Genomic DNA, 21,045 nt, shown 5'->3' with positions numbered 1-21,045 from the left:
TATATCAGTCCAATTTCTCAATCAGCGTTTTTGCCTGTCTGTAAATTTCTGTTATTGATGGTTTGTGTGTGTACAGTGAAATCGATATTTATCAACATTAAGTGATAAATATTTAATCCTTCCAAGCCTAAATCTAACACAGCATGTACCCATACCTTGTACATACCATCTGACCTGCTGTGTGGGGTTTCTGGCTTCTTTTGGAGTTATTCCAGGCTCCCATTGAATCTCCTCTTTATAATCACAGTAGGATATCTGATTTGGTTACCACTGGTGCAGATTGTGTGGTGGTGGTCTGCTTTCAGGCAGGGAGGTAACTACAAAGTAGTTATAAATTACTTGAAGTCATTGCAGCAGCAGGCAGAAATGCCACCTTCGGTTTCTGGCTAAGCACGAAGGAAACTATGCCCTTTCCTCTTGGATAGTCACATGCAACTTTATAACCCTAGGCAGGACTGCTGCACCCTTGTCAACTGGCCACCTGGAGTTCCCAGTTCTCAGTTAAACCGCTTTATGCTACTCTGGCTGTGCAAAGGAGACTTAGAGTGAGTATAAGGTCCCTTTGTACAGCTAGTGCGGTGTAATGGGCCTCAGTGTAACTGGGAATTGGGTCTGGAAGCTAGTTCAGAATGCAGCAGCCCATGTAAGAGGGACAGGCTGATATAAGCTCATACCCCAGTGCTGAGTGCTCCCTATCTACTTCAGGACTTGAACCCAATCTGGGTGCTTGTCTTTGAGGCCTTTAATGGGATAGTAATGAACAGGCTTTCTCTTGCTACACCATTGCAGCAGCTGTACTCAACAGGGAAGGAATGCTGAATTTGGAAATCTCCCAGGTAAAACGTGTGGGGCCTTGCAGCAGGTACCTCAGGAGGCCCTTAGCCATAACATTTCCTATAACTGGAAATCAAGATGAGCCAGAAGCTAGCCCCCTTCATAGCACCATGTAAGACCCCCACGCCTTCTCCCATTAACAAAGGTGAATAGCTACCTGCAAGTCCCTGGAAAGATGACCCCTGTGGTTGGTGCTGCTTGACTATCAACCTAATATAGGGAAGCTCTTGGACCTTTTAGTGACCGAATCAATAGGTTGCCCATTCAGGACGTAGGTATGGTCTTTATGGTAGAGGACCCCACCTTGGAACCTGAACCTGGAGGCTGGAGAGACATTGATGTTCTCCAGAGTCTGGTAGATCTGAGCAGGGAAGGGGTCATTGGGTAACAAGGCACAAATTGACACAATTAGGCTGTTGTCTGCTGTGCCATTTATGAAGTTGGATGCCTTTAAAATCATAGAGGGAATGTTTTTACCTGGCTCCAGGTACTCAGCCTTATGGGACAGCTTTCCCATTTCTTGTTCCTGGGTGATAAATGACTATGAAGTCAAACTGGGCAAAGAAGGGGGACCAACAGACCTTTCGTTCATTGATGTGTCTGGCCATTCAAAGATATTCCAGGTTCTTGTGATCTGTGAACACTTGGTCAGGGAACTTGGTCCCCTCCAGTAGATAACACCATTCCTCAAATGCTGCCTTGATAGCTAAGAGTTCCTTATCCCATATATCATATTTCTTCTCTGTGGGGCTAGCTTGCAAGAATAACAGACACATGGGTGAAGTTGACCAACGGACCCGCCAGCTGGGACAGTGCTGCACACAGGGTGAAATGAGATGTGGTGGCCTCCACCATGAGTGGCTTTGCAGGGTGAACCAAGATGGGTGCTGTGGTGAACTTCTCTTTTAGCTGATGGAAGGAAGTTTGGGCTTCCAATGACCAGGTGAACTGATCTCCTTTTCACAGAAGTGCAGTCAGGAGCAACTAGGCTGGAAAATCCCTCAATGAACTGACTAGAAATTAATAGAGCTAGGAACCATTGGCCCCTGTGGCTGTCCGTTGGTGTGGCCCAGTCGGAGATGGCCGCCACCTTGTGTGGGTGCATTGTTAGTCCCGTAGGGAAGATAATTTAACTAAGAACTTCTATTGTATCCTGGTCAAATTCACACTTTTTGGACTTCTCATTATAGACTTCTCCAGGCAGTGTGCAGTGGCAGTCAAAAAAGCAAATGGGATGTTAGGAATCATTAAAAAAGGGATAGAGAATAAGATGGAGAATATCTTATTGCCCTTATATAAATCCATGGTGTGCCCACATCTTGAATACTGCGTGCAGATGTGGTCTCTTCATCTCAAAAAAGATATATTGGCATTAGAAAAGTTTCAGGAAAGGGCAACTAAAATGATTAGGGGTTTGGAGCGGGTCCCATATGAGGAGAGATTAAAGAGGCTAGGACTTTTCAGCTTGGAAAAAAGGAGACTAAGGGGGGATATGATGGAGGTCTATAAAATCATGAGTGGTGTGGAGAAAGTGAATAAGGAAAAGTTATTTACTTGTTCCCATAATATAAGAACTAGGGGCCACCCAATGAAATTAATGGGCAGCAGGTTTAAAACAAATAAAAGGAAGTTCTTCTTCACTCAGTGCACAGCCAACCTGTGGAACTCCTTGCCTGAGGAGGTTGTGAAGGCTAGGACTATAACAGGGTTTAAAAGAGAACTGGATAAATTCATGGAGGTTAAGGCAGTTAATGGCTATTAGCCAGGATGGGTAAGGAATGGTGTCCCTAGCCTCTGTTTGTCAGAGGGCGGAGGTGGATGGCAGGAGCGAGATCACTTGATCATTACTTGTTCGGTTCACTCCCTCTGGGGCACCTGGCATTGGCCACTGTTGGTAGACCGGATATTGGGCTGGATGGACCTTTGGTCTGACCCAATATGGCCATTCTTATGGAGTTGACAAAGTTTTTAGGGCTGTGTAAATGCGGATCATGAGACGCTCGATTGTCAAAAAAGATGAGGATGTCGTTCAGATAAATGACTCCATAGTGATCTAATACATCCCTGAAGATATCGTTTATGAAGTGCTGGAATGTTGCTGGGGCATTGCACAGGCCAGGTACTCGGTGTCCATACTGTGTACGGAAGGTGGTCTGCCACTAATCTTCCTCTCTAATCCAGATCAAATTGCAGGCCCCACAAAGGTCCAGTTTAGTAAAAACCTTTGTGGAGTGGAGCCATTCAAAAATCTTATTGAGGAGGAAAGGGTATCAATTTGAATGGTTTCAGAGTGGTAGCCGTATTAGTCTGTATCAGCAAAAAGAACGAGGAGTATTTGTGGCACCTTAGAGACTAACACATTTATTTGGACATAAGCTTTCATGGGCTAAAACCCACTTCATCGGATGCATGCAGTGGAAAATACAGTAGGAAGATATATACGCACAGAGAACATGAAACAATGGGTGTTGCCATACCGACTTTAACGAGACTAATCAATTCAGGTGGGCTATTATCAGCAGGAGAAAAAAACCTTTTGTAGTGATAATCAGGATGGCCCATTTTCAACAGTTGACAAGAAGGTGTGAGTAACAGTAGGGGAAAACATAGCATGGGGAAATAGTTGTTACTTTGTGTAATACACCATTAAATTAGGCTTGAATAAAGACTAGGCGTGGATGGGTCATTACACAAAGTAAAACTATTTCCCCATGTTTATTTGCCCCCCCCACTGTTGTTCTCACCTTCTTGTCAACTGTTTGAAATGGGCCATCCTGATTATCACTACAAAAGGTTTTTTCTTCTGCTGATAATAGCCCACCTGAATTGATTAGTCTTGTTATAGTTGGCATGGCAACACCCATTGTTTCATGTTCTCTGTGCATATATATCTTCCTACTATATTTTCCACTGCATGCATCCGATGAAGTGGGTTTTAGCCGACGAAAGCTTATGCCCAGATAAATTTGTTAATTGGAATTGTGATGCTGTTTCACACCCAATAGTCAACACGAGGCCCTAACAACCTGTGGTGGGTTTTTTTTTTTTTTCCACCAAGAAAATTGGTACCCAGCCGGAGGCATGGAAGGATGGATAAACTCCTTTTGTAGATTTTCCTGGAGGTAGTCATGGAGAGCCTGACGTTCTAACCCTGAAAGGGAGTAGATGCAACCAAAAGGGACTTCTGCTCTGGCTGGAGCTTGATGGGACAGTCATAGTTGTGAAGGGCAAAATGTTTGTGTTCTTTTTGTTGAACACAGCAAATTCTTGTATTTAATCAGTAACATAGAGGCAGTGGATGGGGTCACAGAGGGTAACGAGACTCCCTGGGGATTAAACGACAGACTTAGAATCTCTAGTCTGAGGTAAGCTGAACTATAAGGGGTTCCCAGTCTAAGGTTTTCAGGAGCCAGAATTGTCAGCAATCTGGGAAGCTAAAATGTATTGTGCCTGCCCTCCAACAAATGTAGAGGTAGTGAGTCCAGAGCATGCTGAGAACAACTGGAAAGGTGTGGTGCTCAAATAAATCCATACTGGAGAGTGTCTTGGTGATCCTGGAGAGTCACAACCTTCAGGGATGCGATCCAGTGCTTAATTTGCCGGGCAACTTTGCTTGAGCCCCAGCACCTCTTGTATTACAAATTAAGCACTGGTGCGATCTAATGGGGCTTGATGAAAGGTGCAAGCTGTCAATAGACTCCACCAAGACCAGAGAGTTCTTGCATTGGGTGGGGATCTGATGTACTTGTGCAAAGTGCTGATTCATGAAATTGTCTGAGGTACCTGAATCCACCAATACCTCCAGATGGACCTCTGAGATGGAGAGCTGTTGGACTTGCAGGGGGAGTTGGAGATGTCGGGACGCGCTCAGTTGTTGCCAGCAGACAGGTACTGATGCTGGGTACTGGGGAGAGGTGGAGAGTACCACCCTAGCCCGGACCCCCTTATCAGGGGCTGGTGTTTGCCATTCTCTGATAACGGTGCAGATTGGACCTTAGCAGGGCAGCACAACGTGGAATGTCCTGGTCTTCCACAGTAATAGACATAGCCCCAATGCAGCTTTCTCTCTGCATTGGAGAGGTCAAGCTGCAGGGGGTCAGGCTGTGGGGAAGGCAGTGAGGGTTGATGGGCCAGAGATGGCAGGACTGGGGGAGTCAGGAAACTGACCACCTTTCTTGGCAGCATTCCATCAGGCATTTGTCAATCTTTACGCAAGGTCAATCAAGGCGTCTAGACTGGGTGGAAAGTCCAATTGTACCAGCTCATCTTGATTGTGGGACAGGCCGTGGATTCTTTACACTACTATCCATTGGGAAATGCCTTTTAGTTAATTACTAACTACTTAGCGCTCTAGTTGAATGCACTCGAATAATGCATTGGCACGTGTAACTATCTCCCTATAAGTTCCAGCTCAACCACTGAGCCGGAAAAGCTTAGCATAGTGCCAATTTTCCCCCCCATGATGGGGTACTCTGATACCCCCTACCCCAATCCTGAGGGAGAGGGTGTGTGACAGGTATATAAACCTGCACTGGTGACCTAGAGCTACTGTGGGGAGGGCTACCCCTGCCCCTCCATCCCTGTTAGTCATCTCGGGGTGGAATAAGGTTTGAAAAGCAGGAAATTCCAGGTAGTTGGTGGGCAGCCCTGCGGGAGAGCAGACATAAGAACGGCCATACTGGGTCAGACCAAAGGTCCATCTAGCCCAGTATCCTGTCTTCCAACAGTGGCCAATGCCAGGTGCCCCAGGGGGAACGAACAGAACAGGTAATCCTCAAGTGATCCATCCCCTGTTGCCCATTCCCAGCTTCGGGCAAACAGAGGCTAGCGCTACAGCTCCCAAGAGGAACCCCAGGAGAGCTGCAGAGAAGTAGCCCTCCAAAAGGCCACTCACTGATTCCCTGTGCCTACAAGGGGACAGCATGCTATGATATACCAACAGCAGGAGAGGCTTGGTGCATCCGGGACTATGCTGAGAAGGACTTGGAGATTGGGAGCCATGGCCTTCCCCTACCCCTAAACTCAGACTGTTTAGCTTAATGTAGTATTGAGGGGACTCCTATTTGTGTGGCGTGGTTTAGCGGTGGTCAGACAGCAGGAGGTGTCGGTCAGTTACCCGAGAATTGTGACCACTGCCATGTCACTTCCCCATGAGTGTTAGTCCCATTGTCTCACCAGTTCCAGTTACCTTTTCCTAAAAGTCCTCTAACTTCAAATGATGCAATATGCTTTTTTCATTCTATATTGCACACAAGAAAACTCTGTTAATAGAACATTTTAAAGTTGTGAAGTTAAGGCTCACAAGTTAAGAAATGCTAGAATTAAGGTTCCCTTTGTGACTTTAATTGAGCTCCTTTGTATGATACAGCCTTTTAACTACTTGATCACATCCTGTTTTTCCCCCTCTGGATTCTCCCCTCCTCCCTACCAGCTGATCTCTCATTCCCCCTGCCCCTGTTCCCTTTTCTCACTGGCTCCCAGTCTCTTGCCCTGCCCTGCCCCTTTTCCCAGTTCTCCTTGCACACTCTGTCTCCTTATCAGATCGGTCTCTCCTCCCCTGCAGCTCCCAGTCTCCTTGCCCAGCCAGTCCTCATTCTCATGGGCTGGCCAAGAAATCAGATTCCCTAGGGAGGACCAGGAAGACTACTGGAGTAGTCCTGTTCTGTCGATTTCCTGCCCCCCCGCGCCCATCACCATTTTATTTCCCTTCCAGGATGCCCCCTCCTTTTGGCTTGCTCTTATTTCTCCATGTGATACCTGGCAGACTGTTTCCCATGTTCTACCTGCCAGCTGGGAGCAGCTTGCCCCTCTTCACTCTGAGTCTCCAGGCTGACTAGGCAGGCTTGACCCTCTGTTTTTATGCTGGGACTGTTCTCATGACTTCTCTTGCACTGCAAAGGCTCTGCCAAGTCTGGAGCCTTCCCTTTGGGCATCTTGGGCAACCAGAGATGACATACCCCTTGAGTACTAGCTTGTGCTTGCTCGTGTCACCTTGCGTGCTTAGTTAGGTCTCTGATCTTGAACCAATCTTCGAAGAGTAAAACATCCTTTCCAGATCTAAGGTGACTTTCCATTTATCCGGATAATGCTGTCTCTCCATTCAAGGTTTTGGAAAGCCAGCGTTAAAGTGTCTCAGTCATAAAGCCTCAGTCACTGAGCGCTGGCCTCAGTGTTTATTGCTGTTCCTGAAGTTAGAGAGGCCAAGTCTTTTAAGTGACTGGGGACTTTGCTTGCCTAACGAGACACCTCCAGGAGGCCTGGTGTTCAGATGCTGGTGCTTGGCACTTTCCAGAGTACAGGCCCCTTTTATGGTGTCTTAAGTTTGGCACCCAAAAATCACGCATCACTCTTGAAAATCATAGCCTGGGTGTTTAAGATGTTCATGCCGGGACATTTCAGTGTTCTTTTGATCGTTTTCTGCTCATAAACCTGTCTACCAAGGCTGCTCCTCTTTCCTGCTGGCTGCCCAGAAGTTGGAGCAGCCCTCAGTGAAAAGAAAGGGAGTAGGTAGGGACCTACCCTGCCCATCTCTCCACTGGGGAACGGACAGAGTTCTTCTGCCCAATGTGTCGGGGAGAGAACATTCATTCCCAGTGTTCCCAGGAGAAGCAGTTGGCCCTTGAGATGGGTGCCACAGTGAGAGGCTGGTTGCCCTGACAGAGGGCACTTCTGTTAGTGGTGACCCTGCGGAGATGAAGATGAAGCCAGATAACGAGGTTAATGGTCACAGGTGTGTAGGTTGCTGTGCTCTTGTTAACCTTACATGTGCTAATTCTTTTCTGGGCATGAGTTGTGCACACCCTGCAGTACCATTATTGTCTGCCTACAGCCTCTATACTGGTTTTTCTCTTTGCTATAGGTGAGTCTGGAGGAAGATAGAGGGAGAAAACAGTCTGGATTTGAATTGAGAGATCTGGACCCAAGCCTTGTGATGATGGTGAGTACTTTCTCTAGTCTCTCTCTCTCTCTCTGCGCCTTTGTTCATCTCTCTCTACTCTCTTCAGAGCTTTACCCTCTCTCCCTGCAGTAGGTGGAAACTCCAGAGTCCATGCACCTACCTTCTGCATCTTAGATACAGCCAGTGTGGTTGCATCTGAGATGTTCCAAGCTGTGGCAATAGCATCTGAAGTAGAACCCAAACTGCTGGGGAATGGAGAATGAATTAAGTAGAAGAAAGGGATCAGAACAAGTATATGCCATTGCTTGGCGGCACCTAAGTGAGAAGATAGTGTTGTCTGGCAGCAGTTGTGTGCTAGCCCTGGCCACTAGAATTTTCCCACCTTCAACACTGGAGGGCTCTGGGATCCAAGAATTATGCAAGAGGCCCCTTGGCTTTTATTACAGACCTGGGAGTGGATGCTTAGGTTGCTGTATTGCTTTGAGGAGTGATGATGTGACTCCAGAAAAGGTAAAAGTTGGTTTCCTCATCATTTTGAGATTGTATCATGGTGGGAGGACTTCCCTGCCATATGATTCCAGGTCGAAGAAGGATGTTAGCCCTAACAAAAGAGGAGTTGATTAGATTTTTTTAGTTCAAAAAGAAAAAAAAAAAAGATGAATGAGCATCCAAACTCTAAACCAAGACTGTAGGGAAGCTTATATGGAAAAAGAGGTGTGTGTGTATGTGTGTACACCCCCATCCGTGAGAGAGGCTGGACATGTATCAGAGCAGAAGTGTCTGTAGGGAGTCAGTCTGAGAGCTCTCAGACTATGTCTACACAGCCTGCAACAGCGAGCCTCCCAGCCTTGGTTGAAAGACTTGGGATTGCGGGGCTCACACTAGTGCCCTAAAACTAGCTGTGTAGACAGTGCTTTGAAGTTGTGGTTCGGCTGGAGCTTGGGCTTCATAGCCTAGGGAGAGAGGTGGGATTCTGAGCCCAAGCTGCAGCACAAAGCACTGTCTGTAAAGCTACTTTTAGAGAGCTAACATGAGCCCTGCTAGCCCAAGTCTGTCAGCCTGGTCTGGGAGGTTTCTTGCCATGGGCTGAGTAACCATACTCTGTGTTTGAGACATCATATTGATTTTAAAGGAAAATATCGTCCCAGATGAACCGGATCAGTTTTTGATCTATGAGAAAAATAATTTATTCAAGGGCAGATGGTAAGATTGATTTTAGGAGAGTATATGGTACAGCACCTCTTGGAAACCTCACTGATTCGTTTGCTTAGAAATTTGCACCATCACATGTGTTGAAAACTGACTCATGGAAGTAAACAATGCCCTGTGGGCACTATGGTGGTTGGTGTTCAGTCTAGTCCGGTTAAAATTTTCATGAAAAGAAATATGTAGTTTTAATTCCAGCAGTTTAGGGCATGGTTATGGATCTCTTGCTCAAGCTGGTGAGCAGTTACTCACATGAGTTGCCCCACTGAAGTCAATGGGATTGCTTGTCTGAGTAACTGCTCAAAATATGAATAAGGCTGTTCAGTCTGGCCCTTATCTAGGTAAGGAACTATTTTAGTAGGGGTAACATTTTCAAAAGCGACTTTGACACTAAGGAGCCTAAGTCCCATTGACTTTCAATGAGACTCCAATGTTGCTTTTGAAAATATTACTCTAGGTCAGGAGCCCTCAAACTGGGGGTCGGGACCCTGCAGAGGATCACGAGGTTATTACATGGGGGGTCGTGAGTTGTGAGCCTCCACCCCAATCATAGAATCATAGACTATTAGGGTTGGAAGAGACCTCAGGAGGTCACCTAGTCCAATCCCCTGCTTAAAGCAGGACCAACACCAACTAAATCATCCCAGCTAAGGCTTTGTCAAGCCAGGCCTTAAAAACCTCTAAGGATGGAGATTCCACCACCTCCGTAGGTAACCCATTCCAGTACTTCACCACCTTCCTAGTAAAAAAATTTTTCCTAATATCCAACCTAAACCTCCCCCAATGGAACTTGAGACCATTACTCCTTGTTCTGTCATCTCCTACCACTGAGAACAGTCTAGAACCATCCTCTTTGGAACCCCCTTTCAGGTAGTTGAAAGCAGCTATCAAATCCCCCCTCACTCTTCTCTTCCACAGATTGAACAATCCCAGTTCCCTCAGCCTCTCCTCATAAGTCATGTGTTCCATTCCCCGAATCATTTTTGTTGCCCTCCACTGGACTCTTTCCAATTTTTCCACATCCTTCTTGTAGTGTAGTAGTCTTTTCCACTGAATGCATCCGATGAAGTGAGCTGTAGCTCACGAAAGCTTACGCTCAAATAAATTTGTTAGTCTCTAAGGTGCCACAAGTACTCCTTTTCTTTTTGCAAATACAGACTAACACGGCTGCCACTCTGAAAGCAATTCTTGTAGTGTAGGGCCCAAAACTGGACACAGTACTCCAGATGAGGCCTCACCAATGTCGAATAGAGGGGAACGATCACGTCCCTCAATCTGCTGGCAATGCCCCTACTTATACATCCCAAAATGCCATTGGCCTTCTTGGCAACAGGAGCACACTGTTGACTCATATCCAGCTTCTCATCCACTGTAACCCTTAGGTCCTTTTCTGCAGAACTGCTACCGAGCCATTCGGTCCCTAGTCTGTAGCGGTGCATGGGATTCTTCCATCCTAAGTGCAGGACTCTGCACTTGTCCTTGTTGAACCTCATCAGATTTCTTTTGGCCCAATCCTTCAATTTCTCTAGGTTACTCTGGACCCTATCCCTACCCTCCAGCGTATCTACCACTCCTCCCAGTTTAGTGTCATCTGCAAACTTGCTGAGGGTGCAATCCACACCATCCTCCAGGTCATTTATGAAGATATTGAACAAAACTGGCCCCAGGACTGACCCTTGGGGCACTCCACTTGATACCGGCTGCCAGCTAGACATGGAGCCATTGATCACTACCCGTTGAGCCTGACGATCTAGCCAACTTTCTATCCACCTTATAGTCCATTCATCCAGCCCATACTTCTTTAACTTGCTGGCAAGAATACTGTGGGAGACCATGTCAAAAGCTTTGCTAAAGTTAAGGAACAACACGTCCACTGCTTTCCCCTCATCCACAGAGCCAGTTATCTCGTCATAGAAGGCAACTGGATTAGTCAGGCATGACTTGCCCTTGGTGAATCCTTGCTGACTGTTCCTGATCACTTTCCTCTCCTCTAAGTGCTTCAGAATTGATTCCTTGAGGACCTGCTCCATGATTTTTCCAGGGACTGAGGTGAGGCTGACTGGCCTGTTCCCAGGATCCTCCTTCTTCCCTCTTTTAAAGATGGGCACTACATTAGCCTTTTTCCAGTTGTCCGGGACTTCCCCCGATTGCCAAGAGTTTTCAAAGATAATGGCCAGTGGCTCTGCCGTCACATCCGCCAACTCCTTTAGCACTCTCGGGTGCAGCTCATCCGGCCCCATGACTTGTGCTCGTCCAGCTTTTCTAAATAGTCCCGAACCACTTCTTTCCCCCTCATGTTTTTCTCCAAGGGGATCCTGCCCATCAGTTCCCTGAGAGAGTCAAGTCTGCTTTTCTGAAGTCCCGGGTCCGTATTTTGCTGCTCTCCTTTCTTCCCTGTGTCAGGATCCTGAACTCGACCATCTCATGGTCATTGCCTCCCAGGTTCCCATCCACTTTTGCTTCCCCTACTAATTCTTCCCGGTTTGTGAGCAGCAGGTCAAGAAGAGCTCTGCCCCTAGTTGGTTCCTCCAGCACTTGCACCAGGAAATTGTCCCCTACACTTTCCAAAAATTTCCTGGATTGTCTGTGCACCGCTATATTGCTCTCCCAGCAGATATCAGGGTGATTGAAGTCTCCCATGAGAACCAGGGCCTGCGATCTAGTAACTTCCATGAGTTGCTGGAAGAAAGCCTCGTCCACCTCATCCCCCTGCTCCGGTGGTCTATAGCAGACTCCCACCACGACATCACCCTTGTTGCTCACACTTCTAAACTTAATCCAGAGACTCTCAGGTTTTTCTGCAGTTTCATACTTGAGCTCTGAGCAGTCATACAGCTCTCTTACATACAATGCGACTCCCCCGCCTTTTCTGCCCTGCCTGTCCTTCCTGAACAGTTTATATCCATCCATGACAGTACTCCAGTCATATGAATTATCCCACCAAGTCTCTGTTATTCCAATCACATCATAATTCCTTGACTGTGCCAGGACTTCCAGTTCTCCCTGCTTCTTTCCCAGGCTTCTTCCATTTGTGTAGAGGCACTTGAGAACTCGCTGATCATCCCTCTTTCTCAGTATGAGGCAGGAGCCCTGCCCTCTCACGCACTCCTGCTCATGCTTCCTCCCGGTATCCCACTTCCCCACTTACCTCAGGGTTTTGGTCTCCTCCCTCCGGTGAACCTAGTTTAAAGCCCTCCTCACTAGGTTAGGCAGCCTGCTTGCAAAGATGCTCTTCCTTCTGTTCGTTAGGTGAAGCCCGTCTCTGCCTAGCACTTCTCCTTCTTGGAACACCATCCCATGGTCAAAGAACCCAAAGCCTTCTCTCCGACACCACCTTCATAGCCATTCGTTGACTTCCACGATTCGACGGTTTCTACCCAGGCCTTTTCCTTCCACGGGGAGGATGGACGAGAACACCACTTGCACCTCAAACTCCTTTATCCTTCTTCCCAGAGTCTGCAGTGATCCGCTCAAGGTCATTCTTGGCAGTATCATTGGTGTCCACGTGGAGAAGCAGGAAGGGGTAGTGATCCGAGGGCTTGATGAGTCTCGGCAGTCTCTCCATCACATCGTGAATCCTAGCTCCTGGCAAGCAGCAGACTTCTCGGTTTTCCCGGTCAGGGTGGCAGATAGATGACTCAGTCCCCCTGAGGAGAGAGTCCCCGACCACCACCACCCACCTCCTTCTCTTGGGAGCAGTGGTCGTGGAATCACCAACCCTAGGACAGTGCATCTCATGCCTTCCAATCGGCGGAGTCTCCTTCTGTTCCCTTCCCTTCCCTCAGATGTATCATCTAGTCCACTCTCCGCATTAGTACCTATGGAGAGAACATGAAAACGGTTGCTTACCTGTATCTGCGCTTCTGGTACATGGACGCTCCCCTTTCTTCTTCTGGAGGTCACATGCTGCCAGATTTCTTCACCGTCCTATCCCTGCAGTGCAGCCTGCTCTGAATCTTCAGAATGTTGTCTGTAGAAGCATATCCTGACGTCTGTCCAGGAAATCTTCCATTTCTCTTACGCAACGCAGGGTCGATACCTGTTGCTCCAGACCTTGAACCTTCTCTTCCAATATGGAGACCAGCTTGCACTTTGTACAGACAAAGTCGCTTCTGTCCTGTGGAAGAAAGACAAACATGGCACATCCAGTGCAGGTCACAACACTGGAACACTCCCCATCCATATTGCTTTCCTTCTACGAGCTTCCTCAGGAGTTGTTGTAACTACTCAGAGAAGTCAGCAAGATGTAAGCCTCAGTGGGCTCTCCCCAGGCGAACTCCCAGGCAAACTCCCTCTATTAGCCTCTCTGCTGTTCGCTGCTCAGCTGGTTCCCTCAACCCGGTTTCCTCAACCCCAGTTCCTTCAATCTCTCCTTGTAAGTCATGTGCCCCAGCCCTCTGATCATTTTCGTTGCCCTCTGCTGGACTCTCTCTCCAATTTTTCCACATCCTTCTTGTAGTGGGGGGCCCAAAACTGGACAGTACTCCAGATGTGGCCTCACCAGTGCCGAATAGAGGGGAATAATCATTTCCCTCGATCTGCTGGCAATGCCTCTACTAATACAGCCCAATATGCCGTTGGCCTTCTTGGCAACGAGGGAACACTGCTGACTCATATCCAGCTTCTCGTTCACTGTAAACCCCAGGTCCTTTCCTGCAGAACTGCTGCTTAGCCAGTTGGTCCCCAGCCTGTAGCGGTGCATGGGATTCTTCCTTCCAAAGTGCAGGACTCTGCACTTGTCCTTGTTGAACCTCATCAGATTTCTTTTGGCACAATCCTCCAATTTCTCTAGGTTACTCTGGACCCTATCCCTACTCTAAGCTGTGGGGAGAGGTAGATATGCTGGAGTGTCATCTGCGAACTTGCTGAGGGTGCAGTTAATCCCATCATCCAGATCGTTGATAAAGGTCTTGGAGCCGGTTTTTTTCAACATCAGTGCCTGGGGCACGCTACTTGATACCAGCTGCCAACTAGACATCAAGCTGTTGATCACTGCCCATTGAGCCCGACAATCTAGCCCTCTTTCTATCCACTTTATAGTCCATTCATCCAATCCATACTTTATAACTTGCTGGCAGACCGTATCAAAAGCTTTGCTAAAGTCAAGAGATATCACATCCACCTCTTCCCCCATAGCCACAGAGCCAGTTATCACATTATAGACGGCAATCAGGTTGGCCAGGCATGATTTGCTCTTGTTGAATCCATGTTGACTGTTCCTGATCACCTTCCTCTCCTCCAAGTGCTTCAGAATGGATTCCTTGGGGACCTGCTCTGTGATTTTGTCGGGGACTGAAGTGAGGCTGACGGGTCTGTGGTTCCCCGGGTTCTCTTTCTTCCCTTTTTTAAATATGGGAATTATATTTGCCTTTTTCCAATCATCTGGCACCTCCCCCGATCGCCACAAATTTTCAAAGATAATGGCCAATGGCTCTGCAATTACATCAGCCAATTCCCTCCGGACCCTTGGATGCATTAGATCTGGACCCATGGTCTTGTGCATGCCTAGCTTTTCTAAATAGTCCTTAAACTGTTCTTACACCACTAAGGGCTGCTCACCTCCTCCCCATACTGTGCTGCCGAGTCAAGCAATCTGGGAGCTGACCTTTTCTGTGAGGACGGAGGCAAAAAAAGCATTGAGTACTTCAGCTTTTTCCACATCATCTGTCACTATGTTGCCTCCCCCATTCAGTAAGGGTCACACGCTTTCTCTGACCACCACCTTGTTGCTAACATACTTGTAGAAACCCTTCTTGTTACCCTTCACATCCCTTTCTAGCTGCAACTCCAGTTGTGCCTTGGCCTTCCTGATTACACCCCTGAATGCTCTAGCAATATTTTTATACTCCTCCCTAGGCATCTGTCGAAATTTCTACTTCTTGTAAGCTTCCTTTTTGAGTTTAAGCTCACCGAAGATTTCACTGTGAAGCCAGGCTGGTCGCCTGCCACATTTGCTATCTTTCTGCACTTCGGAATGGTTTGTTCCTGTGCCCTCAGTAAGGCTTCTTTAAAATACAGCCAGCTCTCCTGGACTCCTTGCCCCCTCATATTAGCTTCCCAAGGGATCCTGCCCATCAGTTCCCTAAGGGAGTCTAAGTCTGCTTTTCTGAAGTCCAGGGCCTGTATTTTCCGACTCTCCTTTCTTCCTTTTGTGAGCATCCTGAACTCAACCATTTCATGTTCACTGCTGCCTAGGTTGCCACCCACTTCTACTTCCCCTACCAATTCCACCCCAAACCCTGCTTTTGCCTCCAGCATTTATAATGGTGTTAAATATATTAAAAAGTGTTGTTCATTTATAAGGGCGGTGAGTCGCACTCAGAGGCTTGCTGTGTGAAAGGGGTCACCAGTACAAAAGTTTGAGAACCACTGCTCTAGGTAGGGATTCTAACAGTGGAACCTGAATTTTCTGCTGTAGTTAAAACAGAAAAAAGATTTCTTTTGGAGCTCCCAGTTTTCACATGATCATAAGGAAGTGTGGTGGGTAACCTATTATTTAAATCAGCTTCTGTACCAGATGATTGGAGGATAGCTAATATGTCACCAATTTTTAAAACAGGATCCAGAGGCGATCCCGGCAATTACAGGCCAGTAAGCCTAACTTCAGTACCAGGCAAACTGTTTGAAACTAGAGTAAAGAATAGAATTACCAGACATATAGATGAACACAATTTGTTAGGGAAGAGTCAACATGGCTTTTGTAAAGGGAAATCGTGCGTCACCCAGTCTATTAGAATTCTTTGAGGGGGGGTAAACATACATGTGGACAAAGGTGATCCAGTGGATATAGTGTACTTTAGACTTTCAGAAAGTCTTTGACAAGGTCCCTCACCAAAGGCTCTTAAACAAAGTAAGTTGTCATGGCATAAGAGGGAAGGTCCTCTCCTGGATTGCTAACTGGTTAAACGATAGGAAAAAAAGGGTAGGAATAAATGATCATAGAATCATAGTCAGTTTTCAGAATGGAGAGTGGTAAATAGGGGGGAGGGATAGCTCAGTGGTTTGAGCGTTGGCCTGCTAAACCCAGGGTTGTGAGTTCAATCCTTGAGGGGTCCATTTAGGGATCTGGGGCAAAAATTGGGGATTGGTCCTGCTTTGAGCCGGGGGGTGAACTACATGACCTCCTGAGGTCCCTTCCAACCCTGAGATTCTATGATTCTACAAAATAGTGGTGTCCCCCAGGGGTCTGTCCTGGGACCAGTGATGTTCATACATGATCTGGAAAAAGGGGTAAACAGTGAGATGTGAAAATTTGTAGATGATACAGAACTACTCAAGATAATTAAGTCCAAAGCAAACTGCCAAGCGTTACAAAGGGACCTCATGCAACTGGGTGCCTGGGCAACAAAATGGCACACAAAAATCATTGTTGATAAATGCAAAGTAATGCACATTGGAAAACATAATCCCAACTATATTTACAAAATGATGGGGTCTAAATGAGCTGTTACCATTCAAGAAAGAGATCTTGGAGTCACTGTGGATAGTTCTCTGAAAACATCCGCTCAATGTGGAGTGGCAGTCAAAAAAGCTAGCAAAGTTAGGAAAGAGATAAATAAGACAGAAAAAATCATAATGCCTCTATATAAATCAGGGGTTCTTAAACTGGGAGTCACAAGGTTATTACATGGGGGTCACGAGCTGTCAGCTTCCACCCCGAAACCCTGCTTTTGCCTCCAGAATTTATAATAGTGTTAAATAAAAAAAAAAGTGTTTATAATTTATGTTGTGGGGGGTCACACTCATAGATTTGCCATGTGAAAGGGCTCACCAATACAAAAGTTTGAGAAACACTGATCTAAATCCATAATATCCCCACTCCTTGAATACTGTGTACAGTTCTGGTCACCCTATCTGAAAAAAGATATTGGAAAAGATACACAAAAGGGCAACAAAAATGATTTGGGGTATGGAACAGCTTCCAGACAAGGTGAGATTAAAAAGACTGGGACATTGAAGCTTGGAAAAAACATCACTGAATGGGGATACGACAGAGGTCTATACCATCATGACTGGTATGGAGAAAGTGAATCAGGAAGTGTTGTTTAGCCCTTCACAGAAGAACCAGGGGTCACCCAATGAAACTAACAGGCAACAGGTTTAAAACAAACAAAAGGAAGCACTTCTTCACACGACACACAGTCAACCTGTGGAACTCATTGCCGGGCATGTTGTGAAGGCCAAAAGTAATACTGGATTCAAAATACTGTAGAATTAGATAAGTTCCTGGAGGATAAGTCCATCAATGACTATTAGCTAAGATGATCAGGGATGCATCTCTATGCTCTGAGCATATCTAGTCTCTGTTCGCCAGAAGCTGGGAATGGACGACAGGGAATGGATCACTCGATTGCCTGTTCTGTTTTGGGTATTTAACAGGACCAGTGCAGGCCGCTTACCGCAATCTCGACCCACAGAGGCGCTGCAATATGAGACGGTTACGGCCGCCATCCTAGACCAGGCAGGCATCAATCCGGAGATGTACCGGCAGAGGCTACGTCGGGAGAAATATCCGCCAGGAGCCAGGCTGCGGGCAGTAGGCCAGAAGGTCCGCGACCTCTGTTGGAGGTGGCTAGGGCCTGAACGCCGTACTAGTTGCCAGATGGCTGAGGCTGTAGCGTTGGAGCAGTTCCTCCGGATCCTTCCCATTGGGGAGGAAGGAGTGGGTGCAGCGTCACCGGCCGAGGGCCCTCGCGGAGGCTGCATCCCTTGCCGAAGACTACATGGCGGCAGAGCCAGAGGAGTGAGCAGGTCGTAAGACAAGGACTTCAGAAGGGGCGGTGCATAAGACTGGCGGGGGAAGTCCCTCTTTGCCCACCCAACAGACGGGCTCTCTGACAACCCTCAAGGTCCAGGGTCCCTTGGGGGCACGCCTGTCCCAGGGCCAAGAGGAACCATCAGGTGCATCAAGTCTCCCGCAAGGCACCCTACCCACGGAGGGGAATCAGAATAGATGCTACCAGTGCGGACAAATGGGGCACTTCAGGAGAGAGTGCCCCACATGGACATTAGTTATGGACAGGTCCTGACAGCGGACCAACGAGCCCGGAAGGATGGGCCACCAAAGATTGTGATCCCGGTGCGAGTGGAGGGAACCCCAACCTTAGCACTGGTGAACTCAGGGTACAGCCAAACCATCATCCGCATGGGACTGGTAGAGTACTCCCATCCCCTCGGGGCACCGATACAGTTACAATGTATACATGGGGACGTGACGTCTTACCCCACCATTTGGGTGCAACCGGAGGCCGCCCAACAGGAGGCACGTTGCTTAGTGGGAGTTGCCCCTAGATTAGCATATCCCATGGTGTTGGGGCACAACTGGTTGGGTTTCGCTGACCTTATATGAGGGTGGAGCGGAAAGCCTGAGAAGAGGAAGAGAGCCCGCTATGGGAGGCAGGGTATATTAGGCCAACCCGGGCCATAGGACCCCTTGGAGGGGACGTCGAGAGGTCCCGAAGTAGACGAAGAGAGTCAGGCCCCGACCGACGGCCCAACAGGGGAAGAGATGAGTTGGCTGGATATTGATGGAGATTTCCTGAGCCTTAGCCAAACCTGGGAGCAGGCAGTCGGCCGGGCTGGAGAGGCCCGTCCTTGGCAGTGTCGGCCCCAAGGCCCTCATTTTGAAATCCACAAAGACTTACTTTATCGGGTGGCCCAGGAGCCAGAGACACAAGTCAAGGTGCGCCAATTGTTGGTCCCACGGAGGTTCCAAAGAGGACTACTCCGTCTGGCTCATACGGTCCCCTGGGCAGGACATTTGGGGCGAGAAAAGACCTTATTAATAGTAGCCCAATGATTTTTATGGCCAGGCATACACCAAGAGGTCCGGGATTACTGTCCCTCTTGCCTGGAGTGCCAGAAGGCCGGCCCGAAGGGGTACCAAGGGGTACCTTGTACCTTTACCAGTGATTGGCACTCCTTTTGAGCGGATTGGCCTCAACCTGGTGGGGCCCCTGGAGAAAAGTAGCTCGGGCCATAGATACATCTTGGTTGTAGTAGACTATGCGACTCGGTATCCTGAGGCAGTACCATTACACAAACAGCCATGGTCCCCGTCATCGTCAACGAGCTATTGCAGATATTTTCCCACTTAGAGTTACCATGAGAGATATTGACAGACCAGGGCACCAATGTAACCTCCAAGTTGATGGCAGAACTCTGCTGATTATTGAACATCCGTGCCCTTAAGACCTCCGTCTACCATCCCCAAATGGACGGGTTGGTGGAACACTTTAATGGGACCCTGAAGGCGATGCTACGGAAATTCGTGGGGGACGACCCCCGCCAGTGGGACAAGTTCCTGCCAGTGCTCGTCTTCACCATATGTGAGGTGCCATAAGCTTCCACCAGGTTCTCCCCATTCGAGCTCCTCTACGGGAGACAACCCTGGGGGATCTTAGACCTCCTGAAAGAAACCTGGAAGGAGCAAGAGACCCGCGTCAGAGGTTCAGTCCAGTATATCCTCTGTTTGAGGGAGCGGCTTCGGGAACTGGGCACCCTGGCCAGGGAGAACCTGTTACAGGCACAGCACAACCAGCAGATCCAGTACAATCGGAGGGTGAAGATGAGGAACTTCAAGCCAGGGGACCGAGTCCTGCTGTTACTGCCCTCCGCTGAGTCTAAACTGTTAGCCAAGTGGCAGGGGCCGTTCTAGGTGTTCCGGCAGGTGGGGCCCCTTGATTACAAGATACAGGTGTCCGGACGACGAAGAGATACCCGGGTATACCACGTAAACCTGCTGAAGGCATGGAAAGACCGAGAGGGCTTTATGATTGCCCCATATCTCCCAGAACCCGAACTTGGGCCATTAGCCGGCGGGTACGAAGAGTCAAGCACAGTAGCCATTGGCCGAGAACTCAATCCTACCCAGCAAGAACAGGTGCGGCAGGTGGTAGCAGCTTTCCCCACGGTATTGTCCGCTCGACCAGGAAGAACGACGGTGACCAGTCACCACATCGCCACTATCCTCGGCCAAAAGGTGAGAGAGAACCACCGCCCGCTCCCCAAGGAAATGCGGGAGACCGTGCGGAAGGAGTTGGAATCGATGCTAACCCTGGGGGTGGTGGAAGAGTCGAAGAGTGAGTGGAGGAGTCCCATAGTGCTGGTCCCCAAGCCAGACGGCTCGGTGAGGTTTTGCATCGACTTTCGCAAAGTGAACGCTATCTCTCGCTTTGATACCTCCCCCATGCCACGGGTGGATGAGTTGCTGGAGGGACTAGGCCACGCAGAATTTATCTCCACCCTGGATTTAACCAAGGGTATTAGCAGATTCCCCTGACACCTGCCTCACGAGCGAAGACAGCCTTTCCCACACCGTTCGGCCTTTTCCAATTTATAATGATGCCTTTCGGGTCACATGGTGCTGCGGCTACATTCCAGCGACTTGTAAACCAGGTACTGAGCCCCCATAGTTCGTATGCTGCAGCATACATTGATGACATTGTCATTTATAGCACCAGCTGGGGAGACCATATTCAGCACCTCACAGCAAATCCGGCCAAGTACCATCTAGGACAACGGGAAGTGACTTATTTAGGCTGTATGGTGGGGTGAGGGAAATTACACCCCATGGTAGATAAGGTACAGGCTTTGAGGGACTACCCCACCCCTAAGTCCAAAAAACAGGTACGGCAGTTCTTATGGTTGGCAGGATATAATAGGCGGTTTGTCCCTAATTTCTCGACACTGGCCGCCCCCTTGACGGACCTAACAAAGAAAACACAGCCCCAGAAGGTCCGATGGACGGAAGAATGTGAGAACGCTTTTCATGCACTCTGAGACCAGCTGACCCAGGAGCCCGTGTTAACCCAGCCCAACTTTACGAAGCTCTTCATTCTCCAGACGAACACATCAGGAGTAGTATAGGAGCTGTATTGTCGCAAGAGGTAGAGAGGGAAGACCACCCCATTTTGTACCTCAGCCAGAAGCTCTTCCCACGCGAGACGCACTACTCTACCATAGAATGGGAGGCCCTCGCGGTTAAGTGTGCAGTCGACACGCTGCGGTATTACTTGTTGGCGAACTCCTCCTTAGTGAGTGATCACGCCCCCCCTTCGCTGGATCAACAGCATGAAAGAGATGAATGACTGGATCCTGCGGTGGTA

The 21,045-nt window shown here is 48.3% G+C and overlaps 1 protein-coding gene across 9 annotated transcripts in view; it reads left to right on the top strand.

Moving 5' to 3' along the window:
* MTMR4 (myotubularin related protein 4) overlaps window positions 1-21,045 on the top strand; it is a 132,472-nt gene that overhangs the window by 40,447 nt on the left and 70,980 nt on the right. For 8 of the 9 annotated variants that reach the window (XM_037880259.2, XM_037880258.2, XM_037880260.2 and 5 more), the window contains one exon: window positions 7,694-7,771. The exons of the other annotated variant lie outside the window; for it this stretch is intronic. In XM_037880259.2, the coding sequence (XP_037736187.1) occupies window positions 7,766-7,771 (6 nt within the window). In that variant the 5' untranslated portion in view covers window positions 7,694-7,765. The remainder of the gene's footprint in view (window positions 1-7,693; window positions 7,772-21,045) is intronic. 9 annotated transcript variants of the gene reach the window in all.

The sequence above is a fragment of the Chelonia mydas genome, chromosome 17 (genome assembly GCF_015237465.2).
Source record: "Chelonia mydas isolate rCheMyd1 chromosome 17, rCheMyd1.pri.v2, whole genome shotgun sequence".
In the NCBI taxonomy this organism is placed as follows: Eukaryota; Metazoa; Chordata; order Testudines; family Cheloniidae; genus Chelonia; species Chelonia mydas.
The sequence above is the reverse complement of the archived record's forward strand: the minus strand, read 5'-3'. Positions and strand labels throughout refer to the sequence as shown.